We start from the raw sequence: 12,565 nt of genomic DNA, 5'->3' as shown, positions 1-12,565 counted from the left end.
TATCATTTATGGTTTGTGTTCATCCTTATTATGATGATTCATTATGCCCCTCTATTTGTTGTTGTTTTTACATTGCTTTTTCTGATCCATTTTTCAAAAAAATTTTATTGCGAGTAGTTATGTACAATGTTGTGTGTGTTTTAGGTGTACAGCAAAGTGAGTGAGTTATACATACATTTACTCTTTAGATTCTTTTCCCATATAGGCCATTACAGAGTATTGAGTAGAGTTCCCTGTGCTATACAGCAGGTTCTCATTAGTTATCTATTTTATATACAGTAGTGTGTATATGTCAACCCCAGTCTCCCAATTTATCCCTCCCCCATGCCCCTCTATTTGAATACAAGTGTGAACCTGACAGTTTTTGGCAAGAAGGCACTAACAAAACCATAATTGAAGTTTTTAATTAAGAATAAATGATAAATCAGTTTCATGACAAAAATTGTAACTATGAAAAAAAATTTGCCTGAGGAAGAATATACATGGTAATACTGAATCAAAATGTATAATGATTATCTTGAAAAAAACCCACAAAGTTGATCTAAAAAATCCACAATTGCAATGGGATGTTTCAATATGTCCTACTAGGAAATGGAAAAGATAATATTTGTTAGTATACAAGTTTTTTTGAAAGAGTTAATAAAACATTTCTAAGAAAAATCTATAGAAACATTTGACAAAAAAAGAACATTGTTTTCAATCACATACAATCAATCATAACTGAAAATGTACTGAGGAATTATGTTGAATTGTGAGTGATTGGAAATATCCACAATCTATCCGATAAGAGGAAGGTGCTAATTTGCACATGGAAGGATTGGGCCACAGAAGTCACTGCACAGTGCAGTAGAGGAACTCACTACAGGACCACGTGGTTTCTTCTGACTGCACCACTGTAGCTGCTATAGTGGAATCAGGAACACACAGTCACTAGCAGTATCAACAGAACAATGTGTTTACTACACAAATTAGACCTTATACAAATACAATATAGAGGTGAGCCAGTGCTTCAGAAAACGTTCTCAACCACAGCAGTCTAAATTTGTTGCCTGGTGGACACATGAGGACTTGCAGGAAAATCCAAACTGTGAGGGATCTTTGCTGTGGAACTTGTGGAGGCATCTGTGGAAACCAACAGGTCTGAGAAAATGGAAGTCATGTAGCTGGTGGTAATGAGGCTACTTTGGACTGGCAGGGCAAAGAATCAGGAAAATGGGCTAGAACCAGGTATATGTGAAACTCCTGTGTGGCTCAAGAACTAAGGCCTTTTTCACTTTGCCTTCCAAGTGTCATGCAAGGGAGGCTAGTGGTGAATTCTAACATGGAACCATGAAAAGAACAGGTTCTAGAAAATGTAGGTCACAACATATTACCCATGTTAACATAACACATTCCAGGAGAGCATCTCCAATTCTACATTTTAGTGTCCTGTAACAGGTCTCTCTTCTTTTTGCAAATATAAAGACTTATCGGCCCATTAACGTACAATGTTATTACAAAATGAATCAGAGCTTAAATGTTAATAACACTTTAAAAAAGTAGCTAGAAATGTGATGTTTATATTTAATCTCACAGACTGCAATGTGAGAGCAGTAACCACATCAGTTATGTTCATTGTTGTATTTACAGCACAGGCACATAGTAGGTGCTTAATATGAATGAAGGGATGGTAATACCAATAGTTGACTTCAGTGATATAATTATTCTAATTGCATTATGGGTAAAAGAGACCCTAACTGGTGATATCAGAATAATGTAAGAGGATTTTTAATGCATTGGTGGGGGAAAAATGTTGCTTCAGTGCAGAGATATTGTAGCTACGAATTTAAAATAACTGCACTTGCAAACAATGTAAGGTTGTTTTGTTTAAGTATGCAGTTGATGTCAACATGGGTCTCTTTTCTTAAAGTCTCTTACCCAAATCCCAGTCAGATGGAATGACAAAGAGTAAAGAGAAAATGATAAAGAGTAAAGAGAAAAGATGTGAATACTAAGTCAAGTGAGATTATACTCTGTTAAACTTCACATACTTACGAATTTATGCCAACTATTAGCAAGGAAAATGGAAGAAGGCTCTTCTGACAAAAGAAGAAAGTTTTTCTAATAAAAGAGGCATATTTACAATGGGTAAGAAATATCCAGTACCTGCCACATGAAGCCAATAGGAAAATCCCAACAACTACCGCAGTGTCATTATTCCATGCCCCCTTTACTTACAGGACAACTTAAAAATTATATATTTTAGCACATTATATAATATTGGCACATTACAATTATACTCCAGTTCACCCATGGACCCAACAGATTTCAAAATGGAAAGACAAAAATTCTATAAGCTGACTTAAGGAAAAATACTACCTACTAAGCTTATGTACTATTGCTTAAAGAGTACTTACAGAATTTTCAGCTCAGTGTTCATTTGCAAAATTAACAAGTAGAATCCATAATTAGAGCTTCAGAATAAGCCACTGATAAAGATGATATATTTTTAACTTTTAAAACATTTGTTTCATGTTATGAATTTTCTGGAGCATATGTGAATTAATCTACATCAGGCTTTCCCATATTATTTATATGTTATAGCATTTCTCTCCAGTAGAGTTTTCACATGACTTTGAATGTATTGGGTTGGCTAGAAAGTTCATTCTTCTGTAAGATGTTACGGAAAAACCCGAATGAACTTTTTGGCCAGCCCAGTATTTGTTAAGATAGGAAACTCTCTTGTATCTCTCTTGTATTTATCACTTATAATTTATCCAGTGTGCATTCTCATGACATGTTTATGTAAGGATGTGGGCCAATTAAAGGCTCTCCCACAATGCTTACATTGAAGAAGTTTCTCTCCAGTGTGAATTCTTTCATGGCTTCTGTATGAACTGGGTCGACTAAAGGCTTTCCCACAGTCTTTACACTTATACGGTTTCTCACCAGTGTGCATTCTCATATGACCTCGAAAGGTTGTGCGGTAAATGAAGGCTTTCCCACATTCCTTACATTCATAGGGTTTCTCTCCAGTATGAGTTCTTTCATGTACTTGAACATAACTGGAACAACTGAAGGCTTTACCACATATTTTACATTCATAGGGTTTCTCTCCTGTGTGAGTTCTTTCATGTATTCGAAATGAACTGGGACAATTAAATGCTTTCCCACATTCCTTACATTTATAAGGTCCATCTCCAGTGTGTGTCATCATGTGTCTTCGAAAGCTTGTGAGAGAAACAAATGCTTTCCCACATTTCTCACATTTGTAGGGTTTCTCTCCAGTGTGAGTTCTTTCATGTATTTGCAAACCTAGAGGAGAACTGAAGGTTTTCCCACATTGCTTACATTCATAGGGTTTCTCTGCAGTGTGAGTCCGTTCGTGTCTTCGAAATGAAGTGGGACAACTGAGGGCTTTACCACACTGCTTACATATATAGGGTTTTTCGCCAGTGTGAGTTCTCACATGGACTTGAAAAGTGGTGAGCCAATGGAAGGCTTTTCCACATTCCTTACATTGATAAGGTTTCTCTCCAGTGTGCGTTCTTTCATGTGTTCGAAAGGAACTGGAACAACTGAAGGCTCTACCACACTGTTTACATTCATAGGGTTTTTCTCCAGTGTGAGATCTTTCATGTATTCTATATGAACTGGGACAATTGAATGCTTTTCCACATTCCTTACATTTATAAGGTCCAACTCCAGTATGTGTTATCATGTGTCTTTGAAAGCTTCCAAGAGAAATGAAGGCTTTCCCACATTCCTTACAGTCGTAAGGTTTCTCTCCCGTATGAGTTCTCTCATGTTTTCGAAGAGAACTGGGACAACTGAAGGCTTTACTACACTTTTTACATTCATAGGGTTTTTCTCCAGTATGAGTCCTTTCATGACTTCGAAAGGAACTTGGACAACTGAGGGCTTTACCACATTGCTTACATTCATAGGGTTTCTCCCCTGTGTGAGTTCTTTCATGTGTTTGAAAGGTTTGATGATATCGAAAGGCTTTCCCACATTGTTTACATTGATAGGGTTTTTCTCCAGTGTGAGTCCGTTCATGTTTTCGAACAGATTGGCGATATCTAAAGGATTTCCCACATTCCTTACATTTATAGGATTTCTCTATACCATGATTACTTTCATGTTTCTGAAAAGGCTGGAGATAACTGAAGGCTTTCCCACATACCTTACATTTATAAGGCTTCTTTCCACATTCCTGATACCTGGATGGGTTGGGTGCAGTGTGAGATCTAACGTGCCTATTAAAGGATGAACGACTCATCAAGACTTTTCCACACTCACTGCACTCCCATGGTTTTACTGCAGTAGAATTTTTCTTGTTCAGATTAAGATTTGGAATAAGGCTGATGTTTTCGCCACACTGACTACCTTCTTCACTTTCACAGCATCTCCATAATGTATGACTTCTGTTAAAAAAAATTAGAAGCACACTGTTAATGATTTCTTTGTTAATGATTTTATAGTAAATATTAGTATTACATTTTTATCATTTATCGGGAAAGTGTTAGGTTTTTCTGCACTGTGTAAATTGTTTGAAAGTGAATATACTGAATGCTCTGCAAGAAAGCTCAACCATTGCTATTATCATAGTGATATTTATATATGCAGTCTCTGAATATGTTTCAAAGTAAACTATTTGGGAAACAATGAACATCCATGACACACTTAAGAAAACATTTTTTGGTAAAAATTTTCTGGGAATAAATAAATTTGAAGCTGGGCCCTTTTGTGTCTACTTGTTTCTAAATTTCATGACATAAGAAGATTCTCTTGTGGGACACTGCTTTCAACTGTGAGTGCAACTCACGTCAGATTTCTTCCCTGGTTTTTGTACTGATCTTCAGTGTTATGGTCTTCCCATTTTTCCCCTGAAATGCAGAACCAAAAAGATCAGTAAATTATAGGAAAATTATTATTTCACAGGTCTATGATGACCTCAAACTATGATTTACTTACCAAAATATTCCCTTTCCCCATTCCACATCTTAGAACAACATTGATGGGCAGGAAACACTTGTTCTCTAATTTATTAAGTGAAGGAATGTCATCGTCATCATCCTTACCTATTGAGGCCAGGTTCCTCAAGGTTTCCCGCATCACATCTCTGTAGAGTTTCTTCTGTGAAGGCCCCAGCAGAGCCCACTCCTCCAAGGTAAAGTTCACAGCCACATCCTCAAAGGCCACTGGGTCCTAAAACATCACAAATATGTGTACAGGAAGATGGGTGAGATGGACAGTACTGGGAATCTGTAGTCCATTCACAAGAAGTTCACATATGATGCTGTTATTAAAATATTTATCCTGTGACTTGATCATCAAAATCCTTATTCTCTATATAACCACTTCCTCACAAATTTAACAGCATCATGTACACGTGGAAATCATTTTTACTATGATCACTTAAGTCTTATCATTCTCTAACAGTAGGATCCAGAGCACGCTGGAGAAAAATGAAAGAAATATTTCCAGATCATCAACTCCTCGTAAGAAAAATTCATCTCCTTTAATACCCACCATATCTATCACATAGCACTCCATGAAACACAGGGTCACATTTGCATGAGGTGGTTTTTTTTTTTAAATAACTTTATTTAATTTTTGGCTGTGTCGGGTCTTTGTTGCTGCACGCAGGCTTTCTCTAGTTGTGGCAAGTGGGGGCTACTCTTCGTTGTGGTGTGCGGGCTTCTCCTTGCAGTGGTTTCTCCTGTTGCAGAGCACAAGGCTCTAGGTGTGCGGGCTTCAGTAGCTGTGGCGCATGGGCTTAGCTGCTCTGCGGCATGTGGGATCTTCCCAGACTGGGGCTTGAACGCATGTCCCCTGCATTGGCAGGTGGATTCTTAACCACTGTACCATCAGGGAAGCCCCTTGCATGAGGTTTTAATGGAAAAAAACACAGTGAATTGGAAGCTTTTTCCTCCATTCCCATCACCAAACATGACAAGGACAGGAGACCTGTGGAAATCCAGCTTATCACTAGGCCCAGCTGGCAATATTGTCCTGAAGTACTCCAGGCTATCAAAAGTAGTCAGATGCAACTGGCTGAATAAAAATAATCTTGTGGAAAAGTATTAACTTTAACTTGCCTGTAAAAATATTTGACAGATACTCAGTTACTCCTTTTTATCTCTGTCCTATTTCATGGGGCTAGGAAGCTATTCCGAAATTAGTACTCAGGCATGAGAAAGAAGGCATGACAACTTAGACCTCCACAAAATCCCTATATTCATGGGTCTCAGAGTGGCTTCTCACCATCTTTACCACATATATGTGCATATACTGAGAAGATAAATGCCAGAAGAGCATTTTCCAGGAAAACCATAACAGTGTACCCTGGACCTTGCTGACCTTGGGGAACTGAATAAGAATTGCCATTTGCACCAGAGTCCACTGAAGACCACTATGGTTTGATGGTGAATGTGCCCATCATTATAAAACACAAAGGGTCCAGCGGTGCTTTCCTCTAAAAAACATAAAACTTCCCTTCTCCAATTACAGGAGGCAGTGATTCTCAACCAGCCACTTGAGAGGCTGCCTTTCCACTTCTCTCATATCCATGCCTCCATGTGGTGCACAGGAACATGACAGCGCAACGTCTGGGCATAGGAATCCCTCAACCACATAACTTCCCTAAATGCTGGTCTCTGTAAAAGATCACTAACCTACTGATGTCCACATGCAGGGGACAGAGAAAAGGTTCCCACACAGTAATTACAATGGTAGAATTTATCCATTCAGTTAAGCAACAGAAAAAGAAATCCCCAGTTCTTGAGAAGTTTTTCTCACAGGAATTGATGGTCTTAAAATAGAAATATTTCTTTTATTTGTATAGCATTTCTCTAATTTTTCCAATGTGCTCTGGACCCTACCATTAGAGAACAGCAAGACTTTAAGTGATCACAGTAAAAATGTATAATTTCCACATGTTCATGATGCTGTTAAATTTGTGAGGAAGTAACCACTTCCTGCTTGAGCTGCTTGCATCAACTCAAATCACACTTTCTATGGTGTATCTATAGCGCTTGCTCCTAACAATGTCCTACTATGAAGTGTGCAGAAGAGAGTTACTAGCAGGTCTGAGATTGCTGATTCTTAGGAATGCCTGCTCACCATGTTTGTCCTTCGTTGGTATCTAGGAACTGGGATTTATGAGTGACACCACCAACCTGATAAGAGTGGCTCAGTGTGTCTAAACTGTTTATGGTACATTATAAACACTTTTCATTATGAGCGTCTGAACCTTCATTATGCTTAGGCAGAGTTCCTATGTGATCTGCTCCCCAAAATCACTCTGGGTATTGAGGCTCTAATGAGCTTCTCTGGAAGACAATTATTTTACATGTGTTGTCACAACCTGCTAATTGTAGGCTTGAGCCCTTCCTATGTGATTACAGTAGGAAAGACCATCTGGAAGTTTACATCTGGCTCCCTTCAGAACAAATTTAATTCAGTACTAAAGAAGAATGAACGAGATATTTAATGATCCTCACGGGAAAATTTTTAAATTTTTGTTGGGTAACATTAAAGGAGAATGAGATAAATGAAAATACAAAAGATTTTTTTAGAAATAACCCAACATCACTAAGATGTTACCTCTCCCAAAATATATCTCTAACAAATGTTATCCAACTGGGAAAGACACTGTATTCCCCTGTATTCCATGGGCAATAGCCAATTCATTATAGATTTAAATGTGAAAGAAAAGACTGGGACACTTCTAGAAATCACAAGTAAATGCTTCATTGATCCAAAAATAGGGAGAATTTTCTCATTTAAGAAGAATAAGCCCTAGAAGAAAGAAGAACTACAATCCTGCAGCCTGTGGAACAAAAACCATATTCACAGATAGATAGACAAGATGAAAAGGCAGAGGGCTATGTACCAGATGAAGGAACAAGATAAAACCCCAGAAAAACAACTAAATGAAATGGAGATAGGCTATCTTCCAGAAAAAGAATTCAGAATAATGATAGTGAAGATGATCCAGGACCTCGGAAAAAGAATGGAGGCAAAGATGGAGAAGATGCAAGAAATGTTTAACAAAGACCTAGAAGAATTAAAGAACAAACAAACAGAGATGAACAATACAATCAGTGAAATGAAAAATACACTAGAAGGAATCAATAGCAGAGTATCTGAGGCAGAAGAACAGATAAATGACCTGGAAGACAGAATGGTGGAATTCACTGCTACAGAACAGAATAAAGAAAAAAGAATGGAAAGAAATGAAAACAGCCTAAGAGACCTCTGGGACAACATTCAACTCAACAACATTCGCATTATAGGGGTCCCAGAAGGAGAAGAGAGAGAGGAAGGACCTGAGAAAATATTTGAAGAGATTATAGTCAAAAACTTCCCTAACATGGGAAAGGAAATAGCCACCCAAGCCCAGGAAGCACAGAGAGTCCCATACAGGATAAACCCAAGGAGAAACATGCCAAGACACACAGTAATCAAATTGGCAAAAATTAAAGACAAAGAAAAATTACTGAAAGCAGCAAGGGAAAAACGACAAAAACCATACAAGGGAACTCCCATAAGGTTAACAGCTGATTTCTCAGCAGAAACTCTACAAGCCAGAAGGGAGTGGCATGATATACGTAAAGTGATGAAAGGGAAGAACCTACAATCAAGATTACCCAGCAAGGATCTCATTCACATTTGATGGAGAAATCAAAAGCTTTACAGACAAGCAAAAGCTAAGAGAACTCAGCACCACCAAACCAGCTCTACAACAAATGCTAAAGGAACTTCTCTAAGTGGGAAACACAAGAGAAGAAAAGGACTTACAATAACAAACCCAAAACAATTAAGAAAATGGTAATAGGAACATACATATCGATAATTACCTTAAATGTGAATGGATTAAATGCTCCAACCAAAAGACACAGGCTTGCTGAATGGATACAAAAACATGACCCATATATATGCTGTCTACAAGAGACCCACTTCAGACCTAGGGACACATACAGACTGAAAGTGAGGGGATGGAAAAAGATATTCCATGCAAATGGAAATCAAAAGAAAGCTGGAGTAGCAATACTCATATCAGATAAAATAGACTTTAAAATAATGTTACAAGAGACAAGGAAGGACACTACGTAATGATCAAGGGATCAATCCAAGAAGAAGATATAACAATTGTAAATATATATTCACCCAACATAGGAGCACCTCAATACATAAGGCAACTGCTAACAGCTATAAAAGAGGAAATCGACAGTAACGCAATAGTGTGGGACTTTAACACCTCACTTACACCAGTGGACAGATCACCCAGACAGAAAATTAATAAGGAAACACAAGGTTTAAATGACACAATAGACCAGATAGATTTAATTGATATTTATAGGACATTCCATCCAAAAACAGCAGATTACACTTTCCTCTCAAGTGCACACGGAACGTTCTCCAGGATAGATCACATCTTGGGTCACAAATGAAGCCTCAGTAAATTTAAGAAAATTGAAATCATATCAAGCATCTTTTCTGACCACAACGCTATGAGATTAGAAATCAATTACAGGGGGGAAAAACGTAAAAAAACACAAACACATGGAGGCTAAACAATACGTTATTAAATAACCAAGAGATCACTTAAGAAATCAAAGAGAAAATCAAAAAATACCTAGAGACAAATGACAATGAAAACACGACAATCCAAAACCTGTGGGATGCAGCAAAAGCAATTCTAAGAGGGAAGTTTATAGTTATACAAGCCTACCTCAAGAAACAAGAAAAATCTCAAATAAACAATCTAACCTTACACCTAAAGGAACTAGAGAAAGAAGAACAAACAAAACCCAAAGTTAGCAGAAGAAAAAAAATCATAAAGATCAGAGCAGAAATCAATGAAATAGAAACAAAGAAAACAACAGCAAAGATCAATAAAACTAAAACCTGGTTCTTTGAGAAGATAAAATTGATAAACCATTAGCCAGACTCATCAAGAAAAAGAGGGAGGGATTCCCTGGTGGTGCAGTGGTTAAGAATCCGCCTGCCAATGCAGGAGACACGGGTTCGAGCCCTGGTCTGGGAAGATCCCACATGCCGCGGGGCAGCTGGGCCCATATGCCACAATTACTGAGGCCCAGGCGCCTAAAGCCCATGCTCTGCAACAAGAGAAGCCACCGCAATGAAAAGCTCGCGCAACGCAACAAAGAGTAGCCCCTGCTCACTGCAACTAGAGAAAGCCTGACGCAGCAACAAAGACCCAAAGCAGCCAAAAATAAATAAATAAAATTTTAAAAATGGAGGATTCAATAAAATTAGGAAAAAGAAGTTAAAACAAGCACTGCAGAAATACAAACCATCCTAAGAGACTGCTACAAGCAACTCTATGCCTATAAAATGGACAACCTGGAAGAAATGGACAAATTCTTAGAAAGGTGTAAACTTCCAAGACCCAACCAGGAAGAAACAGAAAATATGAACAGACCAATCACAAGTAATGAGATTGAAATTGTGATTAAGAATCTTCCAACAAACGAAAGTCCAGGACCAGATGGCTTCACAGGTGAATTCTATCAAACATTTAGAGAAGGGCTAACACCCATGCTTCTCAAACTCTTCCAAAAACTTGCAGAGGAAGGAAAACTCCCAAACTCTTTCTATGAGGCCACCATCACCCTGATACCAAAACCAGACAAAGATAGTATAAAAAAGGAAAATTACAGACCAATATCACTGATGAATATAGACGCAAAAATCCTCAACAAAATACTAGCAAACAGAATCCAACAACACATTAAAAAGGATCATACACCATGATCAAGCGGAATTTATCCCAGAGATGCAAGGATTCTTCCATATACGCAAATCAATCAATGTGATACACCATATTAACAAATTGAAGAATAAAAACCATACGATCATCTCAACAGATGCAGAAAAAGCTTCTGACAAAATTCAACATCACTTTATGATAAAAACTCTCTAGAAAGTGGGCATAGAGAGAACCTACTTCAACATAATAAAGGCCATATATGACAAACCCACAGCAAACATAATTCTTTTTTTTTGCGGTACGCGGGCCTCTCACTGTTGTGGTCTCTCCCGTTGCAGAGCACAGGCTCCAGATGTGTAGGCTCAGCAGCCATGGCTAACGGGCCTAGCCACTCCGCGGCATGTGGGGTCTTTCCGGACCGGGGCATGAACCCATGTCCCCTGCATTGGCAGGCGGACTCTCAACCACTGCGCCACCAGGGAAGCCCAACAAACATCATTCTTAATGGTGAAAAACTGAAAGCATTTCCTCTAAGATCAGGAACAAGACAAGGATGTCCACTCTCACTATTATTCAACATAGTTTTGGAAGTCCTAGTCATGGCAATCAGAGAAGAAAAAGAAATAAAAGGAATACAAATTGGAAAAAAAGAAGTAAAACTGTCACTGTTTGCAGATGACATGATACTATACATAGAGAATCCTAAAGATGCCACCAGAAAACAACTAGAGCTAATCAATGAATGTGGTAAAGTTGCAGGATACAAAATTAATGCACAGAAATCTCTTGCATTCCTATACACTAATGATGAAAAATCTGAAAGAAATTAAGGAAACACTCCCATTTACCATTGCAACAAAAAGAATAAAATACCTAGAAATAAACCTCCCTAAGGAGACAAAAGGCCTGTATGCAGAAAACTATAAGACACTGATGAAATAAATTAAAGATGATACAAACAGATGGAGAGATATATCATGTTCTTGGATTGGAAGAATCAACATTGTGAAAATGACTATACTACCCAAAGCAATCTACAGATTCCATGCAATCCCTATCAAATTACCAATGACATTTTTCACAGAACTAGAACAAAAAAATTCACAATTTGTATGGAAACACAAAAGACCCCTAATAGCCAAAGCAACCTTGAGAAAGAAACACGGAGCTGGAGGAATCAGGCTCCCTGACTTCAGACTATACTACAAAGCTACAGTAATCAAGACAATATGGTACTGGCATAAAAACAGAAATATAGATCAATGGAATAGGATAGAAAGCCCAGAGATAAACCCACGCACCTATGGTCAACTAATCTACGATAAAGGAGACAAGGATATACAATGGAGAAAAGACAGGCTCTTCAATAAGTGGTGCTGGGAAAACTGGACAGCTACATGTAAGAGAATGAAATTAGAACACTCCCTAACACCATACACAAAAATAAACTCAAAATGGATTAGAGACTTAAATGTAAGATCGGACGCTACAGAACTCTTAGAAGAAAACATAGGAAGAACACTCTTTGACATAAATCATAGCAAGATCTTTTTTGATCCACCTCCTAGAGTAATGGAAATAAAAACAAAAATAAACAAATGGGACCTAATGAAACTTAAAAGCTTTTGCACAGCAAAGGAAACCATAAACAAGACCAAAAGACAACCTTCAGAATGGGAGAAAATATTTGCAAACGAATCACTGGACAAAGGATTAATCTCCAAAATATATAAACAGCTCATGCAGCTCAATGTTAAAAAAACTAACAACCCAATCCAAAAATGGGCAGAAGACCTAAATAGACATTTCTCCAAAGAAGACATACAGATGGCCAAGAAGCAC

At 37.9% G+C, this 12,565-nt stretch overlaps 1 protein-coding gene across 3 annotated transcripts in view; it reads right to left on the bottom strand.

The window, feature by feature from the left end:
* Window positions 1-473: 473 nt before the first annotated feature.
* The window catches only part of LOC132486586 (zinc finger protein 791-like), a 50,499-nt gene continuing 38,407 nt past the window's right edge, over window positions 474-12,565 (bottom strand). For all 3 annotated transcript variants that reach the window (XM_060093981.1, XM_060093982.1, XM_060093983.1), the window contains 3 exons: window positions 5,064-5,190; window positions 4,808-4,868; window positions 474-4,406 (listed from right to left, as the gene is read on the bottom strand). In XM_060093981.1, coding sequence (XP_059949964.1) covers window positions 2,753-4,406; window positions 4,808-4,868; window positions 5,064-5,190 — 1,842 coding nt within the window. In that variant the 3' untranslated portion in view covers window positions 474-2,752. The remainder of the gene's footprint in view (window positions 4,407-4,807; window positions 4,869-5,063; window positions 5,191-12,565) is intronic.

This window comes from Mesoplodon densirostris, chromosome 3 (assembly GCF_025265405.1).
Source record: "Mesoplodon densirostris isolate mMesDen1 chromosome 3, mMesDen1 primary haplotype, whole genome shotgun sequence".
Lineage (NCBI taxonomy): Eukaryota > Metazoa > Chordata > Mammalia > Artiodactyla > Ziphiidae > Mesoplodon > Mesoplodon densirostris.
The sequence above is the reverse complement of the archived record's forward strand: the minus strand, read 5'-3'. Positions and strand labels throughout refer to the sequence as shown.